The 21089-nt window shown below is 35.8% G+C and overlaps 2 protein-coding genes across 2 annotated transcripts; both read right to left on the bottom strand.

Annotated features, from left to right (window-relative positions):
• Positions 1-682: 682 nt before the first annotated feature.
• On the bottom strand, positions 683-8165 carry LOC123547684 (uncharacterized). The gene is made up of 3 exons (XM_045334949.1): positions 7845-8165; positions 1124-1183; positions 683-736 (listed from the first exon to the last, which is right to left on the bottom strand). Exons 1-3 carry the CDS (start codon positions 8163-8165, stop codon positions 683-685), a joined length of 435 nt encoding a protein of 144 aa, XP_045190884.1.
• Positions 8166-17375: 9210 nt separating this feature from the next.
• On the bottom strand, positions 17376-20850 carry LOC123524444 (uncharacterized). The gene is made up of 3 exons (XM_053552027.1): positions 20545-20850; positions 18453-19875; positions 17376-17390 (listed from the first exon to the last, which is right to left on the bottom strand). Exons 1-3 carry the CDS (start codon positions 20805-20807, stop codon positions 17376-17378), a joined length of 1701 nt encoding a protein of 566 aa, XP_053408002.1. The 5' UTR covers positions 20808-20850.
• Positions 20851-21089: the final 239 nt, after the last annotated feature.

Raw genomic sequence — 21089 nt, 5'->3', positions numbered from 1 at the left:
TTCTGGTTATCTGACAGTTAAATTTGTTGATAAAAATACCGGCATAATGGCGCCCTTTTCGGTCTGGTGGCAGAAATGCGTTCACCTCGCTCTGGCGCCTTCTGACAGCAGTTTGCACATCGTCGTCAGGCCGTTATGTTGATGTCGTAAAACGCGAAGTTTTTAAATCTCATTCAAAGCGAAGAATGCAGCAGTTAATGCCGATTAATTGGAACTGACAGCTTAAGGACTTTCTCTCCCGAAACAATTGACAATGCAATTCCTTTACAATATTTGTCTTCTTGCAAAGAAAGTGAGTATAACTAGTATTAACAGATGGAATGCTGCGTTTGCTGTGAATTGTTAATATATGATTAACTACGATACGTGTAATGTTCAAAAGAGTGTATGTGCAGTTGTTTCAATGTCTGAAATCTAAGCTTAAATAAAATTGAGTATCTTTTTCAATAAAGGAAACACCGCACGTTTACATATTTCTTATCACAATATTTTATTTTCGAATATAGTTGGAATTAAAGCTTTATAATCTTTTAATATTATATTATTGTAAAATATCCATATATTAAACATTACATATATCAATATACATTATACGGACAGTTAAGATGATAACAATTATTAGTCAGTTACTACAAAAAAAGAACTGTTCTTTGCAGAAGAATGTATCATAATATGACTTGCATTAAATTCTGTTTCTGTAGAAGCTTTCTGTCAGTCTGTGGAGGCATGACGATACCTGTCATTTAAAAGTATACATTAATGTTTAATAAAACTTTTCACATCGAGAATCTTGCATGGTATAAAATCGAACGCATTAATGACAATCTACATCACATATTGTCATTTCTTTCGATTTGTTCTTACTTTGAAACATTTTTCTAGCATGATAAACTACTCCTGATTGGACCTGGGCTGTTTTAACGGAAGAAGTAATATATAAAAACAATGAAATTCACGTATTGTTAATGCATTTTTTTTTTCATTTTTAAATGGCACGCCGGACACATAAATCCTGCTCAAATGATTACAAATAAACATCTGGTATTTATGTCGTTGTATCTGCGCGGAGGAAAAAGTGTTGGAAAAAATAAAAGATTTCTATTTTATAGCATAAAATATTTACGATCTCTTCAACACAGTTCTTTTCTGTAATAGCTTCTGGAACAATCATACTGCCATCTCCCTACATATATCCGCCTTAGCTATAAATTTACTCTCCTTCTTACATTTAGCTACGGAAGTACTATGTATTTCGCAAAACACAATAAATATATCGAAATGCACGTTGCGCAACCCGTGTCGGAAATCAGAAAGTCTTCACCTATAATAAAATTATTCCTTTAGCCTCCGTGCGTTGTTTTTATACAAGAATAGCGATATTTACTCGTGAAATTGGGCTCTGTCACGCGACAATTCCTCAGGTTTCCACGAAAATGATATATTGTCCTTATATAGATTCTCTCTTATTCACAAACAAAACATACACTCGAGACATCTAAGTTATCAATTCTATGTTAGATCAATTTCGACGTACTTGTACTTAGTTAGAGGTAATCAAAATGTCTTCCTGGTAAATAAACAACTCTCTAGACTAAGAACACTATGTTTCTAGAACATGTAAAACATGGAGGTATTACATAATGAGGGTTATTTGCATAAATTGATAGCTTTTGATTCAATGCTGCTTTTTACAAAAAAATACAGCGGAAATGAATGTGACTCGATGTAGACGTAGATTTTCGAGAAGGTCTAACTTGCAAAGAAAACCTAAATCATCCACCGTAAGTAGTCGGAACCTTTTAAGATAAAAAAAAACATTTAACATTTTATTACATGGCTAAAGACATACGGCAAGTAGTTTGAAATTTACCCACTTCTTCATTAATAAAACCCTCAACAAACTATGTTTTGAGGTCTTTTTAGAAATCTCTTAGTCTCGCCCGGAACTTCCCGCCTCGTCCTGTTCCATCTTAGGAACCGATAAAGCTATTACATTCGATTTGAAACGTACAATATGTTTGTAGAATCGAAAAACAAACTTACATACCAGGTCTGATAAGTGACTTTCTTATTGTCGAAATTATCTCAACATTTCACTTGAAAACTATCCCCCCAAATGAAGATTTCTTATAAACATTTCTTAGTTTTTCTGAAACCTATACATGTATTTGATTAAAATGTCACACAAACATTTAGCATCATTATGTACCAACGACATACCAACATTATGAACCAAACGACACACATCGAGTACCAACTAACTCTGCCTTTATTTATATTGGAACTTCTTCTTTTCTTTACTTAAATATAGCGCAATTATTGATTTTACTTTAAGACAAACTCTGAAACCAACTAGAGCTGCTTTTGAGAAAAGCGCATGTCTCCCACAACTGTCTAATCATCTGAATAGAAGTATATGAGTCAACCATGCACAAAGTTCTCAACTGCCCTATCAGACTTTGACTGCTTTGATTATAAAAAACAAGTTTCAAGGGCCATAATTCCGAAGTGCCTGGGTCAATTTGGCTAGTTATATAACTTGGCCGAGGAATTACTGGCAAACATATTTTGTTCAAGTTTGGTAAAGATCAGATGAGAAATGTTCGACTTAGAGTGCGGACAATGTTTTTGACAGACACACACACAGAGACAGGAGAAAATCAATATGACTCCCACACCAGTGTGTGGTGGGAGACATAATGAAGGTATTGCAATAAACTTCAAAACAGGTTTAAAGGATCATAAGACACGTTCATATACAAGGACCCATAATTCTGACGTTTCTTACAAAATTACTTCCACTTTTGCTCTTTGAAAATATCCTTAATTCACTAAAACATATGCATCTTCACAGAATGTGGGATCACAGTGCAAATATGCACCCTTCGAGTTAATTTCCTTATTTTAATAAAATTATCCCTCCACTCCGGACTTCTAAGGTTTTTTGGCAAAATATTGTTTTCCTTAAATAGCTTTGAAACCAATGAAGTTACTTTATCTTAAATAATCCTCCCTTGGCGTATGAGGAAGTTGACATATTAACAAGTCGCATAACTTTGAGTGTATTTTAAACAAATTATCACTTTTTCTAAATGTGCTTAAATTCTGACACTTGCGATATATATCTAGGCCCATTAATGGGAGTGGGATGGGGGAGGGAGAGATAGGTCTTACATGCCTGTGTGTTTGTCTTTTGTACTTGGTTGTCTGCGCTGCTGTGGTTAACGTTGTAAGGTTACTGCATTTAAGGTATGTGGCTTTCCCTTTTGAATAATTCCCCTTGCTCAACTTTCCCCCAACATCCTCCCTTTTATCTACCCCTTACCCCTTCATATAATTAAAATGTATTTGTTGGATTTGCGAAGCAACCCGTCTACAATATTTATCCGCGACAGCATCTTTTTGTTGTAGGCCTACTTTGCGATACATGGTTATATGGCTGTGTTTGGGGTGTTCTGTGCTTCCGGAAAATCTGCCCTTACCTTTAACCTTTTATCATATTTTTTGCAAAACATTGTTTCCCTTTCTAACTGTATCTGATTTTCATACTTTTAGTATAGGTGAACATGGCAAACACACAACTACGCTTGCCATGCAGTAACCGGACGAAAATGCCACCTGAAAGAGAACCCGCACGCAGTAATATAACATCCACAAATGCAGCATATTTACAGTTTGCCAGGAGTAAAAGCTCGTTTCTGAAGTTCCAAATATTAGCTGGAAATGTCCGCCAACATTAAATCGCCCCAATCGGATGCACGCACGTATTGAGTGTACAATATACCCATTAAATGTTAGGATTTTATTTAACATAGGTTCATTAGTGTACATATAATGCGTGCGTACACACAATGCGATTGAATTGATGCCGACTAGAAATGTCTTCGATTCCAACGTCTTTTTCATATCTACGACAATAACCAGCGGATATATAGGTAGATTGTATAAAGTCCTGTCTCAGATATGTCAATTATGATTCAAGTTTGTTACGTCTGGGGACGTGCATTTAACGTATAATAGGAAGCATGTCTTTACATAGAAGTCCCTTTTAAGTACCATTGGAAGCGAAATTGATTGAAGCCCCATATAATAGAAGCATTCATAAGCGCCATTGAGGGACGTACCATTGAAATATAATCTAAAAAGATATCTCGAAGTGTTATTAAGGAGAAAATCTTTAAAGCATCACTTAGAGAAGTATTTTGAAGTACCATTTAGGGCAGTATCTGTGAAGTATAATTTAAGGAAGTATCTCGGAAAAACATTTAGGGAATTACACTTTGAATATCACAGGAAGTGTTACTAAAGCCCAAGATAATCTGTAATCTGTACCAAGACGTGCCTTTTACCTATCACTTAGGGAAGTATCATTCAGTAAAATTTAAGGAAGTATCGTGAAAATATACTTGAAGTACAATTTAAAGAAGTATCTTGAAGTACCAATTAGGAAAGTGCATTTGAAGTGTCACAGGAAGCGCGGAGAAATTTTATGTTTTAGAATAGATAACAGATAATGTACACATCTCCAAATGAGTTTTAGAACAAGAAATGTTTGACTGTTTAAGAATAGGAACAGCTGATAGTCAGAATTTATGAGATAGCCAATGAACGTTTTCTTAACAATAGTTTTGTACACACAAAAATGTGGGACATATTGGTAAACAAGGGTGCTAAAATGAGTGACAGTGTTTAAATCTAGGATTTGTGCTACAATTTCAAAATACATGCCGAAATAGTACACGTTATTTTGATCTTGTTACTCATTTTTATGTATTCGAAGATGCAGGTTCACCAAAATGTAGATCTGAACAAATACACTATTGTTTGTGGTAAATCAATTCACTTTATTTCACTGATCAATGCACTGAAGGTTTTCTACCTCTTGCATAAGGCTTTTCTCATGTCAGTAAACATCTTTGAAGAATTATAGTCCATGTTGAACAATCAAGTCCCAAGATTTACGCTTTGCAAGCAAGCCATGAACTTTCCTGTGCATTGGCATTAAGCTCTGAAATACAATCAAAATCGCGAGGTTTTTAAGGACATTCTCAGTTTTGAATTCTTTTAGGTGATGTAGCCGTTCACCTGGCTTACGGAAGGTAGGTGGTTCTGCCAAGGTGCACGTGTATGCGGGAAATAATGCCTGTAGTTGTACCTGTGATTTTCCACTGCAATCAGTAGCTGGAAAGTCGTCATACTTTCTAAGATTTTGTCAGTGTGACGTTTAACTTAACAAACCAACCAGTGTGTAATTTAAGTCTATAGGTCTTTTGATATACCTTTGAACTGAATTAAGCCATTGGTTTCTTCTATTGTGGCGAAGGTATCACACATACGTTAATAGTGTGCTTTTCGTTCTTAAGTCTCTCCTGTTCTAAACTTGTTTTTCTCAGTTGCCACTCCTTCGTATGTAATGAGACCGTATTTCTATTAAGTAGTAAAACATAGAAATGCAGCTAAATAAATGTGTACGTAGGTAGATATTGCAAAATTCCTTGTGGGCATTTAGACACATTTTCTTTCATTTGCAAACAAAGCGCAGTTAGAATCTAATAATCTGAAGCTTAACGCTATCAGACAAAAATTAAACTTAATTTTATATGTAACATAACGAAACAATAGTTATTGAAATTCTAAAATGTCACAATAATAATTTAATTACATGGAAGCTGAAATTAAAATCTAGTTTCTAAGGGCAGCGATGTGAATTTGACAAATTGATTTAAACTAGCTTTCGCAATTTCTTGATAAAAGTAATTCAAGTTTAATTTTAGTTTGTATATATTGATTTTGCATTTAGAGGTGCTTTCAAACATTAATGTAGTTGTTTCTGTAGTTTGCAAACTATGCTCATTCCCACGGTCTTAATCACTGTTTTTCTTCATGCCAAAGCATAAAAATACAATTATGTTTTCTGAGAGAATATGGATGCACATAATCGCTTTATGACTGCTTATTGGAAATTATACCTTCCAAATATGTAACTGAGTCCCACGTGACGATTTTATGGGAAAGGTAGAAAATATGGCATGTTCACTCATCTGATACTTCCGGGCAGTTTTGCAAATATCACAGCAAGATTGAAAAGTTCCAAAATCCTATTTACAGATTGCGAAAAGATATTTAAGGAAATGTTACAGCGGTTTTGGAAATAAGAAAGGAGAAGTTTGTTCAGTGGACAACACGCAAGAAATGAGAGGGAACTGACCATTTGATTAGTGTGGTGGAGCATGAAGGAGGAAGCGGGAAGGAGATTTTCCTTGGATCCATTGCATTTTGTGCTTTGTATAAAACCAGGGTATATTTCTTGAGAAGTTAAAAGGCATTCTTTTTCACAAAAATGTATGCAGTCAAGCTTTGCTTTGATGAGGATTAAAATGACCTATAATACAAAACGCTATAGCCCCCACCCAGACCGACCGGACATAACGCGCGTTAATTTTATTTTTGTCCATTAGAGAGCAGAGGGATCTTCCACTATTGGCTTTATTACTGATTTCATGATAATAATATGTTAAAAGCCTTCTCCTTATTTCATCTTTTGGGTCTATAGGAACATTAATAATACTGTATATTTTTTATGTTTAAAATATTGCCATAGAATGGTACATGGTAATTTAATGCCAGACATTTCCTGGATCTTTTTGTAAGGACAATTTTTGACATATACCTACTGCAATACATGTATGCACTTTATCAATTTCAGCTGTCATAAAGGTATATCAACATGCCCGTTTTTAAGGTCTGGACAGGATGCATGACCAGTTTGAAATTGGTATTTGAATGTAAGAAACAATAATTGAAGAAATAATTGAAATCGATTGCACGAAAAATATGAGATAAATTTTCTTAAAGTTTCTCAACAGTATATTAGCTTATAGTCTGAGATATTTAGATTGATTTCTCCGATTTAGGCTCGTTTTTACAAACCATAACCAACTTCTAATAACATAATTTAAAAAATACCTTTTCTTTTGCTTATCTCTGCCAAATGGCACCAGACCAGAAAGAAAATGCCACTGTACATGCTATGCCATACCTCTAGGCATGCTTTAACTATCACGGTCATGCCTCATTCGGTAAATGGGTACTATGCATATTGAGCATTATTGAACAAGTAGTAATTAACTTCCATCATGTACCATTGTCTCGCAGAGACTCTCCGCAGTTTTTATGCTTTCGTCAACGTTACAGGAAAATCTTTCATGAAATTCCCAAGTGGACATCCGGTCTATACGACACGGCCTTGTGCACAGTTAGGCAAAACGTAAACAAACAAAAAAGAGTGTAATATTCACACAATGAAACTCGAAATGATGAATAAAGGTCATCTTTGAAATGATTCTGAAATTGAAAATGGTAAACATTAAATTGTATTGTTTATGTAAGTCACATTGCACATTTGCGTTGCATATACACATTCTAGTGTACACGTGTAGTGACGATTGACATAAACTTCCACATCAGCCAATCAAAGTAATGTCGTGTAGACCTGATGTTCATTAGGGAAGTTCATCCAAGTTTTTTCTGAAAGGTTGATGGTAACGCGGAGTGTCTCTGCGACACGAAATATTGAAGTAATGTGGCCGGTCGAAGATAAATTACCACTTGTTTAATATGTATAATAGCCATTTACTTTTACATTTATTTTCCCGTTAAGGGGACGCAGACTTTGAAATTAGAAAAAAATGGGTGGGTGTGATAAAATTAATCTGCAAAAAAGTACAACGTTTTGGTACAGGAAGCGGATACTGTTTCAGCTGTTATTAGTACACAAAGGAATGATCACTAAAATAAAGATGAAAAAAAAACTCAGATAAGAAAGTTATTGTTGAATTACATACGATTCGGTCTTTCGGGCTCTTGGAACCTTTAATGCCAACAGCTCCCAACATTCTCCACACTGACTGTGATAGGAAGCCCCTACATCCAACCTCTACTGGGAAGACCCATGTTTTCCAACCTCTATCTCTACAGGTGTCAGCCAAATCTTGGTATTTCCCCTCCCTGAGCTCATACGCCTCGTCTGCTCTCTCCTCCCAAGGGACAGTTAGTTTTACCAATACCACTAACTTCGGAGACCTGGACCACATAACTACGTCTCGCTGGAGAGATGTGTGGGTCACTTCCTCAGGGAACTTCAACTTCTTCCCAAGGTCTACCATCATTTGCCAGTTCTTGGATTCATGTAGAATGCCGGTACTCGTTGATTTTGAAGACTTCTTAAAATAATTTATTAAATACATATAAGAAGTCGAGTTGCTTGCAATATAGGCCTAGAAATGATTCCATTATTAATTTTCAACTTGGTATTCACGAAATAAAATGCACTTAAATATCAAAACACATTCAACAAACTTTTGAAAATGTATTTTCTTAAAAATCTTTAAATTTGGTTGAGAGGTCGAATCAATGTGAATATGTGCAAAATAGCTTTCAAATCTTATTTACAAAACTTACTTATACACAGCAGGAATGTCAATAATCAAAACTCGACAAAAATACAATTATCCTCACTTTTATGCCATCTATAATATGTCCTTGTATTCTCCACCATACGTTTCATTACTCTGTTTCAACGAGTTGCACGAGACTGCTGTCATTCACGTAAAAAATCGGGGTCAGACAAGTTGTAAATGCAATACTATCTAAACGTATTAACTAATTGATAATGCAGTTCAAGAAAAACTTTATCTCATAACGTAATGAACAACTATAGTGTTGTAATAACAACTACTCTTACACTGATCTGAGTAGCAGTCAGTTTATATATGATTTTATTAATTCATTTTGTATTTGTTATTGTTGTCAAAAAGTATAACGGAAGTGCCTCACAACTGAAAGCGGAAATGACTTCGATTCGGAAAATAGTCCACTGTAAGTAATATTTTTTTTGAAAAAGGTCTGTATACTGCATTTTTGTTTACTTTCCAATTTAATAACTTGAAAACAACATTTGTCTCTGATTTGACTGCATTTCAGAAACCGACCTGTCTGAAAACAACTGATTCATTTTGATTAACGTGACAGCGTCCGCAATTGTTAAACTTTATATTAAGGCGAAACATTAAGTAGGAAACTGGGGAGGGTCCTAGATAATGTTGGAATAACTTTTGACTCAACACATTTGTATGTATCTGATTTAATGCTTGTACACGTTAAAGCATAGCAAAAGTTCCTTCTAGGGCACATCTATATAAATATAAAATGATCATCTTGTAAAATTTTGGTTGCAATGTCCGTTTTATACTGCCAAAAAATGTCAGGTAAGTATTTACGCTAGTTATTTAACATAAATTGTTAAATCCAACAACAAATTAAATCTGTTACCACTTTCAGTAGAGTAAATACGGCAATAAGACATTGACCCGGTCAATCCATTACGATTCGATGCGTGAATTTGTTGCGCAGAGGGTCGCAATGGGGTTAGTTTTCACATATTAACCATGCATTTGAAGGTAACGATAATATTTAGTTGTTTTCATTTAGATTTGCTGATATATGTCTATCTGGTCGACTGAATGTACATATGTTATGTTCTTCAAGAATGGAGGAAATAAAAGAATCAATCAATCATCCTCGGGTTTAGTAATATGTAATCCATGCAACGCGTTCAGTCAGAGAGTCGCCTCAGTTAGGAAAGAATATACGTCAGAAATTTGTACAAACCGGACAGAAGTTGCGAAATTGTCATTTGTGCAGGAAAGAAGCGTTTACCATAATGTCCAGTACTGGACAGGTATAGTGCACGGACACAGCCAATTTTTTCAGAGGGGGTCCGATCCCCTGCCCCCCACCCCCACCCCATGGAAATTTTGAAATTTAGCACTTCATTTTTTGCATTCTGGGACAGTTTTATGGACTAACCTGTTAAATTTGGGAAAATGATAAAATCAAGCTTTCTTGAAGGTAAAATTCTTAGTTGCTTTTAGATCAATAATATGAATTATGTCGGGGTCGTATGTAGCAGCAGCCGCATATACTTTACATGCAGTCCAAATGTTGCCTTTTTCGAAAAACATTTTCTTTCCTTCTTGTCTTCTTTCCTTTTTTAAAGATTTTCCAGAGGGGGTCCAGACCCCCGGTCACTCCCCCCCCCCCCACACACACACCTCTGGATCCGCGCATGGTGACATATCATGCTTTCTGTTTATGCAGGTAAACTTGTGTTTGATATAATTTTAACAGAGCACAATTGTCTGAACAGTGTACAAACTCATTACTGTTTTTTCAGGCAAGGGTGGAAAAAAAGTGGTAGACAATGAAAGCAGTAACATTTTTATTAAAAAAATATAAACAATCAGACAAACATTTCCAACATCTTTTGACGGTTCAAAAATCCCATGTTAAACATACGATAAGGTAGCAGTTGGTAGTTTCCAGCCACAAATTCGAATTGGCCACGGTCAAAATCTGTCATTAAAGGTAAAACCTTGAAGAGAAGGCTGTTTTGATGTTTGAAATATTTGTTGATGTGAGTTTTTGATTAACAAGTTTAAGAATGGTATGTTGCAGAAATTCTGGCAGATGCGAATGTAAGCTTGATGGCATCATTTTCATATAACTGCTTGAAATGCGTATATACCACTATCAGCATTGAGCGTCTCGTGAACTGTCAAATATCCTATAAGCCTCACACAGTTGAAAATATTGAAAAAGTAATCGGTTGACAGGTATTTTTGTCCAGGTCTGCAAGTAATACTTGAAACTGGGTACAGAATGCATGTGGCCATTTGGCTCTATCATTTCCCCTAACATTGTAAGGGCACTTTTAGAAATGGCTAATTTGGGCTGAAATGTCACATATTTTAGTGGGCTGAAATTATCTTTCAGGTGGCTTGTGGATTTAAAAATCAATGCTTTGTATGAAGTTTACTATGTTATTTATTTCTTCTTCAAGTAAGATGTAAACAGGTATCTTTTTATTTTCAGGTCTGCATCTCGTAAGAAATCAGAAGCCGTCCGACTTTGGTACATTGCTCGGAAGTCCGAAGTAGCAGAAAAAACCGGCATCTGCTACCTTAAGACATCTGTCAATATATGTAAGTACTATTTCATGCTTTCTTTTGTGTTGTTCAAGCTCTCCAGCATGTGTTATTTATAAATCCGAGCTGAATGGATTCATAGCTTAGGCAGGTGTTGTTTGATATGGTAGAAGTTAAGGGGAGGTAACTCTGATTTTACCAGGTAGGTAAATCTTATTTCTGTTTGCAGTGTAGGGTTTTGTTAAAATTTTCAATGGGAAACACATTTTTTTGTAGTTTATATCAAATTTAAAGGAAGGACTATTTAAAGGAAATATAAATGCAACTTTCTGGCATTTTGTAAATACATGGCTGTTTCACAAGGCTCGGAACTGGATTTTATGGTGATATTTTTTTCGAAGATATTTCGCGGGTGGCAGGTATGATTTTAGTTCTGACAACTTTCTATTGTGGCTTTATCAGTGTCAGGACATGATGACAGAGGAACAGTGTAAAGAGTGGTTACATCTTGGGTGCATTTAAGGTCCAGGTAACTTTTGCAGATATTTGTTTTTAATTAAGGGAAGATATGGTTTCTCGGAGATGTACTGGGAGATTGCTCGAATTCATTGAAATAGGTAAGTGGTGGTGGCAACAACAACAACAACAACAACAAAAGTGCATTGTAAAGTATTTATTTACAGCTCTTTTCTTGCATGTATAATAATAACTTTAGAATAGTGGAAAGTATTAACACATCTTTTTTTTTCAGATTCTGTCGGCTATATAATGGCTTGTGCATTTTTCTCGGCTACTCATAATGCCGCAACTCGAGAAAGTTTACTTTTAGTTCTTTCGCAAAAGTCTGTTCAAGCTGAACACTGTATGCTTTGGACTGGTGATGTTGACCGTTATGGTTACGGATATTATAGATTTATGTTTTCCGGTAAACGTGTCAGATTGTCTGCACATCGTTTAGCATACTGGCTGTCAAATCCAGGAATTACATTATCACAAGAAATTCATGTGTCACATTTATGCCATAAAAAACTTTGTGTGAAGGCAACACATCTTTCATATGAGCCTGGTGCTGTTAATAACAGTAGGCAAGTATGTGCAGCTGAAGGAGAGTTCACAGGTCACAGAGGGTATCCCAGATGTATCCTGCACTAGAAGGTATGAGTTGTATTTTACAGTTTAATTCTCCGCTATGTTTATTTTTTGTTTCAGGTTTTTTACTCCGTCTTTAGTTCATGTTTTCTTATTTTAGCGGGTTTGCTTTCACCATAATTTTGTAATGTTCACACACGTAAACCGTAGTTGTGGTCCTTGTTCATTGATGATGTTGATGGGAGATCAGTGTACATGGATTTCAGATATACAGTGCGGAATAGTTTGCGTTTACGGGAGAAGAATCTTGTTTGTTTATATTTTGTTGTTCTTTTTCTTCGTTGGTGGTATTCACGTTGTTCATCATACTTTTTTAGCTGTAGGCACATGCGGCTTCTGCCACGTGTTTTGATACCGACCGATTTAGCTAGAAGTATAGTTGCTAGACCGCTTCCCATAGTTCTTGAATGTGTGGCCGAATGGCATAGTGCTGGAAAGTTCCTGCTCCAACAGGTGAATTTTGGAGCATAGGTGTAGACTGTGGAGTGTAGGTTTTCACAGAGGTTGGTGTTATACAAGTGGGAAAGGCTTCTTAGCTCATTTTTATCTAGAACAGTTGTTATTTCTTTTGTTATTTTGTCCTGGTCACTTCTACTTAATGACAGATGAACACCAAATGGCAAGAAATTGGTATTGTAGCTCTTTAGGTGACTTGAGCAAACTGTTGAGTGTTGTCTACAATTTTTATGATGTCCACTGAAGCAGGGAACAATATTTTTTAAAGATTAACTGCCCTTTTCTACAAATTGCTCGGTACTCGGTTTCAGTCCACGGAGATTTTGTAGTTCCATTCGCACCCTTGTGCGCACTGAAGTAGCCAGTTTTGGGTATATGTGTTTTTATTGTGTTTTTTCGGTATACTGCTGAGTTTGAGATTTTTTACGTGCTTATTTAAAGTCCTTAATTTGTGGATAAAACATTTGTAATGTTTAATGTTTGAATTCTTCTCTGCATTGTATTCCCTTAACGCCTTTGCAATATGGGAGCTTGAGTCAGTAGTAACAGACCGAACTTTGATGTGACCTGCTTCGGAAATGTTGTTAAGGTTTTGGTGAAGGAGAGTACTTTCACTGGCTAAAATTGAAGCGTCGCTGGGATAGTTTTTCTTGCAGTTTTGGTGATTACAGTTCTTTTTCATGCAGTGCTTATTTGCAACTGCAATACTGAGGACATGTCTCTTTAAACTTGTATGCTCAATGAGTGGAGAAAAACTTTGCTGGGCCTTCTCACTTCCGGCCTGAGGTCTACTAGAGAAAGAAGTGTCATACTGGGTGTCAACATATTTCTCTTTTCCTGCAAGAGATGTGATTCTTGCAAGGTATCTTTGATTTGATGTCATTTGTTTCTTGTTTATCTGTGTTGCTGTGTCACTTAGAACATTTAATTTACTCTGTAGGGTAGTTCGATTCGGAGTTTTTATATTTAGACATGATAGCACAAGAAGAACATCAGATAGTCCCATTCGTGACTTCAAGACGGGCAGTAGAAGCATTTCATTCAGTGCCCCAGCCGGGAGACCACGTAACTTCTTTACGTTCTCGGACATGTAAATCTCTCCGGATGAGAAGTGACAGTGGTGACAATTCACTGACAGGGTTATGCAAAGTCCAGTTCTGTCGGTTATTAGTGTTTCTAGGTGTGGTTGATTACATATGTGTCCGTTCAAGGATTTTACAAGTTCTTGTAGATTTGAAATATTTATAATTACATTTTCATCAAGTTTATTCGGCGACGCCGTCTAAATTTGTATTCGTTACCTATGCCACATGACTTCAGTTTGCAAATCAAACAACTTAATAACGCATTATAGATAATTTATCAAAATGGAAGATTTATGCAACACTCCGCCTGATTGGACGAGAGTGTCAATTTCTTTCACTCTGTTGATTGTGCTACGCTGAGTGGAATGTAGACAAAGCGTTTATCCTAAACGACGCTGTTCACAGTTTTAAAGCTAACTTTGGCTCAGTATATTTAGCAAGAATATTGATATATCTCAAAATGATAAGTAAGTTTAATAAATATAATAAAAACCTGTTCAAATACCAACATATATCAAATTAAAGAAAGAGCTGAATACGGTCTGCGTATCACATGAATAAGGGTGTGATAAGAGTCTTTAATGTAGAGAAGATTTTCCTTGTTATGTACAATAGCATTTGTACGATATCTAGGCCGTTTCTATTTATAGCTGGCACTCTTATCAGCAGTCTGTGACGTCAGGCGATTCGGACAAACATTTCGGAATCGCACTGAGTAAACTGTAATGTACATGTAAACAAAGCTCAAGATTAAATATTTCTGGAGATAAATTAATGGATAAATCATGGTAACAACTAAACACTGTTGTTATGGAGATTGTAAAAGTGACTCGAGGACTTTGAATAATGATGGAATTTTTTTCATTGGTTTTGGAAATGGATTTCCAAAGCCCAAAACAGATCGTGAAAAGTGCATGCGTTGGGTGCAAAACTGTGGACGGAAATATTTTACCATCGCCAATGTTAACAAGGATACTTATATATGTTCATTGCATTTCGTCGGCGAGAAAGGTCCGACGGAAGAAAATCCAGACCCGATCAAATGTGGAACAGAGGTAAAACCGTGTTTCATTTACAGACTATTACTGAGTATTGAGTCAGTATTATGTAAATGACCGTCTGCCGAACATATGAAAACGCGTTGATTTTAATAATGAAATAATACAATCTTATTTGATAATGTACTTAGAATGTGTATGCACCAATACTGAATCGAATACACAGTAATGAAACAATGAAATAATAATAATCAATAGGATGCCACTAAAAGTTTGAGAAGGTGGGTGGGTGGGGTGTTGTAGACTACCTTGTTAAAAATCAAGTTTTGAAATTCTTACTAGTATAACCAATCAAGACAAGACTCCTAGCCGTAGACCAGGGCGTACGCGGCATATTTCACCCCAGATTCTGTTGTGCATGATTTTAACTGAACTCCACTTTTATATGTACAGGTTACCAGAAAGAGAAAAAGACCTGCTGAACGCCTGCCATACAAGACACCAAAACAGCAGCGTACAGAAAGAAATGAAGCAGCCCAAGCAATGATGATGTTACCAATGACTGATACTATCAGTCCTGTCGTGAGTGAAAATGCACATGAGGGCTTTGAGACTGTTGCAAATAATGCTCCAAAAACGTTGTTCACAAGTACAGGAGTTAATTGTAAACCAGATGTACAGGAAAAGGAAAGTCAGACAGAAAAACTGTGTCATCAGATATTGTACGGTTAAAAATACAGAACAGAATTTTAGAAAACAATCTCAAAGTCTCATCTCAGATCAGTTCCAGATTCAGAAGCCAAAGAAACAAAATACAGTTGAAGAAAAGGCAAGAGTCACTGAGGCCTTCAGTGTGGACACCTATATGAACGATGACAAAGCGTTTAAGTTTTACACTGGTTTGACATGCATTCAGTTTTTGTGCCTGTGGGACTTCTTGGGAGACTGTACACAGAAAATAAATTTTTGGAATTCCAGTGTAAGCAATCCAGACAAGACTCCTAGCCGTAGACCAGGGCGTAAGCGGCTTATTTCACCACAGAATCAGTTGTTTATGTTTCTCATGCGAGTTCGGCTTGGATTGTTACACCAAGATTTGGCGTACAGGTTCGAAACAAACACGAGACAAGTTTCCACAATAATAATAACCTGGGTTCAATTACTTTATAAACAGTTTTCGATGTTAAAGGAATTTATGTTTGCTTCCAGAAGGAAAGTCCGAAAACATTTGCCAAGATGTTTTAAGAAATATAAAAATATACGCTGTATAATAGATTGTACTGAAGTTCATGTGCAATCCCCAGGAAATTTTGAAGCCCAGGGAAATCAGTACTCTTCTTATAAGGGATACACTTCATATAAGTTTCTTGTTGCAGTTGCACCAAATGGCGCTATACTTTATGTAAGCGATGCGTTTGAAGGCAGTATAAGTGACAAGGAGATTGTAAAACAATCAGATGTTTTAGAATTTCTTGAACCAGGTGATGTTATAATGGCAGATCGTGGGTTTCTGATAGACGATATGTTAAATGAACGTCAAGTTAAGTTGATTAGACCACCATTTCTTGGTTCTAGGCATCAGTTTACGCCGCAGGAGGAAGCTTTGACAAAAGACATTGCTAAACATAGAATTCATGTCGAGCGTTCAATTGAAAGAATTAAAAAGTTTAAAATTCTTCAGCGAGTTATACCACAGGCTTTGCAGCCAGTTTTCTCACAACTAGTTTTTGTTATAGCTTGCTTAGTAAATTTTCAAGACCCACTAGTTAAATGAACAATTAGGCGTAAAAAAATTGTTTGTTTCTGGCATCACGACCTACCCTAAATTTTTGGCCCTACCCTAAATGTTTTTATGGCCTTGGAGAATATTTTTTCCAACTTATTAACAAAAAGTTGCAAAACTTCACTTTTTATGCTTTAAACATGGTCAGTGATGTTAGAAACCAACTTACTTATTATATAAATGCTCTAAAGGCATAACCCCCTTACTTGTAAAAATTACTTTTTGGACATAAAATAATTTCTGAAAAGTCTCTTAATAAAAAAAAATTCCCCCCAAAGATTTCCAACCTACCTATCCTAATTTTTTTGAGCATGTTACCGGAAACAAAGAATTTTTTTAGGCCTTATGATCTGCAGTTTCAACTTTTGTCCCATAAAAACACAGGCAATTCGTTTGAAAAGAGAAAAGTCAATGATCACTCTTAAATTTGTATTTACTTTTCATGTATTTACATATGTTACAATAATGATTTCAGTTAATACTACAATACTAATAAAATCATGTGTAAAGTTAACAATAATAAATATTTGTTTTCACTATATTCATACATTGCTTATAATGTATAACAGATACTGGTTAAACCAGTGTATACAGATTCTGCACTAGTACTGACTTGTTCCCCACAAGTACTTAACAACTTCCACTCTAAAATAAAAATATGTGCATATACACCAAAGGATGGTAACAAGTTTTCCAGGCCCCATTTAATCAGTGTAAATGGATTCTGGACCAGTAGTGACTTGTTCTCCACAAGTGCTTAACAAGTTTCACTCTAAAATAAACATATATGCACATATACCGAAGAATGATAACAAGTTTTCAAAACCACACTTAACCAGTGTACACAGATTCTGCACCAGTACTGACTTGTTCTCCACAAGTACTTAACAACTTCAACTCTTAAAATAAACATATGTGCTTAACAACTTCCACTCTAAAATAAAATAAACATATATGCATATATACCGAAGGATGATAACAAGTGTTCCGAGCCGCACTTAACCAGTGTACATAGATTCTGCACCAGTACTGACTTGTTCTCCAGAAGTACTTAACAACTTCCACTCAAATAAAATATGTGCGTATACACCGAAGGATGATAACAAGTTTTCCAAACTGCACTAAACCAGTGTATACAGATTCTGTACCAGTACTGACTTGTTCTCCACAAGTACTTAACAACTTACACTCTAAAATAAAAATATGTGCATATACACCAAAGGACGGTAACAAGTTTTCCGGGCCCCACTTAATCAGTGTACACGGATTCTGCACCAGTACTGACTTGTTCTCCACAACTACTTAACAACTTCCACTCTTAAAATAAACATATGTGCTTAACAACTTCCACTGTAAAATAAAATAAACATATATGCATATATACCGAAGGATGATATCAAGTGTTCCGAGCCGCACTTAACCAGTGTACATAGATTCTGCACCAGTACTGACTTGTTCTCCACAAGTACTTAACAACTTCCACTCTAAAATAAAAATATGTGCATATACACCAAAGGACGGTAACAAGTTTTCCGGGCCCCACTTAATCAGTGTGCACGGATTCTGCACCAGTACTGACTTGTTTTCCACAAGTACTTAACAACTTCCACTCTTAAAATAAACATATGTGCTTAACAACTTCCACTGTAAAATAAAATAAACATATATGCATATATACCGAAGGATGATAACAAGTGTTCCGAGCCGCACTTAACCAGTGTACATAGATTCTGCACCAGTACTGACTTGTTCTCCACAAGTACTTAACAACTTCCTCACTTGAACAGAACATTCATTGTCAAGTTTATATAATTTTTAAGCTGCTAAGCTCACGTGGTGTCCTCATTTCGAATAATTCCGGACAAATGTAAGAGTGGTGAAAATTTATTAACTTTTCCTTTATTTCAACCCAGAAAGTTTCATCAAACCTAATCCTTTGAATAAAAGTCTCCTTGCTTGACCAAACAACAAAATCACAATACTTTAAGCCTGTTACCCCCATTTGCATCTGAACTTGATAGAAGTACGCATGTTTCTTTTTCAATGTTATTTCCCCGTTACAATCTTCTAAACAGAATGTTTTCACCTGTGCTGGCTTAAGCACAGTCTTGAAGTCAGAAATTTTATGATTTTCCAAAATTTTGGGGCATTTAACTTCTAAAATTCCATATTTGCACTGGGCTTCATCCAGATCTAGAATTAGTCCATCTGGACTACATGCAAGTTCAGGATTTGTACCATTTACCCAAAGACCTGTGTTTATTGTTTTCAGACGTTCACTGTTTTTTAAGTCTTTGTAACATTTAATAGCCTCTGTCTCATTCTTGACACCATAGCTAAGAGCTGCTGATGTCACTTTTTCTGTACTCCAGAGTTTTCTGTACAGGAAGTTCCCTATGGCAATCCCTGACTGGAGGTGAACTACAGTGTGGCAAGTTGACGCAGTTAGCCTAACTCTTCTTTCGGTAAACCAACGATCGCTCCTTTGATCCTCAACCAAAAGAGTTGGATAACTGTTTTGCGAAGGCACTTTGAGATGTTCTAGAAATATTTCTCTCCACTCTTTGATTACATTTATCTGATCACTAGTCACTTCATAATCCTCATAACTGAATTCTAGAATAGAATTCCACATTGATGAACTAATTCTTCTATTTTGCAAGTTCCACAAAAAATTGTCCTTGACATTATCTTTGTCTTTGTTTACTGTTGATGGCCCCCTTGGATCAAAGTCAATTACAGAATTAATTTTACGTTTTTTTGAGCTATATGATAATTCTTGTACACGTTTTGGATTTTTCTGTTTTTGACGACCTCTATTCCATGTACAGGGTAATGAAGTGCAGCTGGTAAGGTCTTTACCCGATAATGACAAGAAATTTTCCAACGCATACAACAGTCCAGTCACATGACTACAACGTCCCATAGCGGATGCAATGCAAGTGCAAGATGCATCTTTAACAAAGCCAGAATGTACACTTAATGTCACTGTCACATCATATTCCACATTTGTCCGCATGGAAGCCATTACCTTGCTCTTTAAAAAATAGTGCTCAGATTTGACACAGTCCTGCATTTTCTTCACATGTCCGCTCTCAAAAAACTTTAACCCCTTTTGCATTGGCTTTGCAGTGTGAAGATCTTCAATATCATCATCACTTTCATCACTTACATCTTTGGCATTCACAAACTGAACTGATTCCACAATGTGGTGGTGAATGTGGCCCTTATTGAAAAGTTTTGGCATTTTCTCCTGACAAGATGGGAACTTTCCCCATCCACAGTATGGTAGCAGAGGAACACGAGAAGGCACTCCTGCAAGTTGTAGCTTACTTTCCTTTTTCAGTTCATACCATTTCCCACAATCTACCCCGACATCAATTTCCTTGTCTTTGCCAGCACTGATACAACTATGAACTCTGCAAATAGAAACAAAAATAGAAATAATTTTTCAAAAAAATACCTGGTAAAAATTTATGAGGCAAACTACCTAACGCTTGTCAAAAATCTCTGATTAATTTAATGTAGGCAGTGGCTAGGTAGTTGGCTCTATATATTCATCGTATATGAACATGTAAGTCAAGTTCAGGGTTCTCGGAAATGCCATATTTGGTCGAGGTAGCCGGCTTAATATATATACATACCATAATGAACATATAAGTTGAGTAAGTGTGTCAAAGTAGCCCATCCATACATACTAGTTAACAGGTACAATGAATATAGGATGGCACTTGTTTGAAATTAACTGAATAAATGATCTAGCATTTACCACAAATGACTACGCATTATTGCAGTTTCAAACAAATCTACAGTACTGTACTCTACTGCAGTACTGTAAATATGTTACTTTCGGTTCAGTTCGCACTACTGTTTCGGTAATATAATATTCCAGACAAATACACATGCATATACACGAGAGTTACGCTTTTTCATGTAATTTTTTAGTTAACGATCATTAATTTACACTTGCCTGTTCCTTACAATGAACAAGTTCACATTGCATCCACAATACACATCACATTAACAATGTACAGTCTACTAACAGATGTAGTACACGGCATAGAGTTAACACAAAGAAGTTGACTTACCGCTTCAAGATTTCACTCCTATTTCCAGTTTTACGTAGTCCTCGGCATTCCAGCCACCTACTTAATTGTGTATTTGAATGTTTTTCAATAGACTCATAAACAAACTTTGCCCCAGGCACTTCGTTTTCATTTAATTCTATGTATTGAAAAGGTTCACTCGCTGCCATTGTTGATAATTCTGAGATAATGTTTGTCCGAAATCTTGACCACGTGACCTTTTGTACTATAATTAGAATGACCGCATCGCTTTGTGACGTATGCATACCTGGATATCGTACAAGTGCTATTGTCGTCTGTATATGAAAAGGTTTCTTGCTTTTATGACTTATTCAGACTGCATATTAAAATGAGTACTTGTTTGCTTTGATATATTTGTTATAAATTATTTAACTGATTTATTATATATGAATATTTTTCTTTAGTATGGTATGCAAATATTGAACTCAGTTGAAATCTGTTTTACTATATATATGCTATATAATGACTGAATCTCATTACACTAAAATGAAGGTACGCTGCATACAGTTTATCTATGTGATATGACT

Source organism: Mercenaria mercenaria, chromosome 9 (genome assembly GCF_021730395.1).
Source record: "Mercenaria mercenaria strain notata chromosome 9, MADL_Memer_1, whole genome shotgun sequence".
Lineage (NCBI taxonomy): Eukaryota > Metazoa > Mollusca > Bivalvia > Venerida > Veneridae > Mercenaria > Mercenaria mercenaria.
The sequence above is the reverse complement of the archived record's forward strand: the minus strand, read 5'-3'. Positions and strand labels throughout refer to the sequence as shown.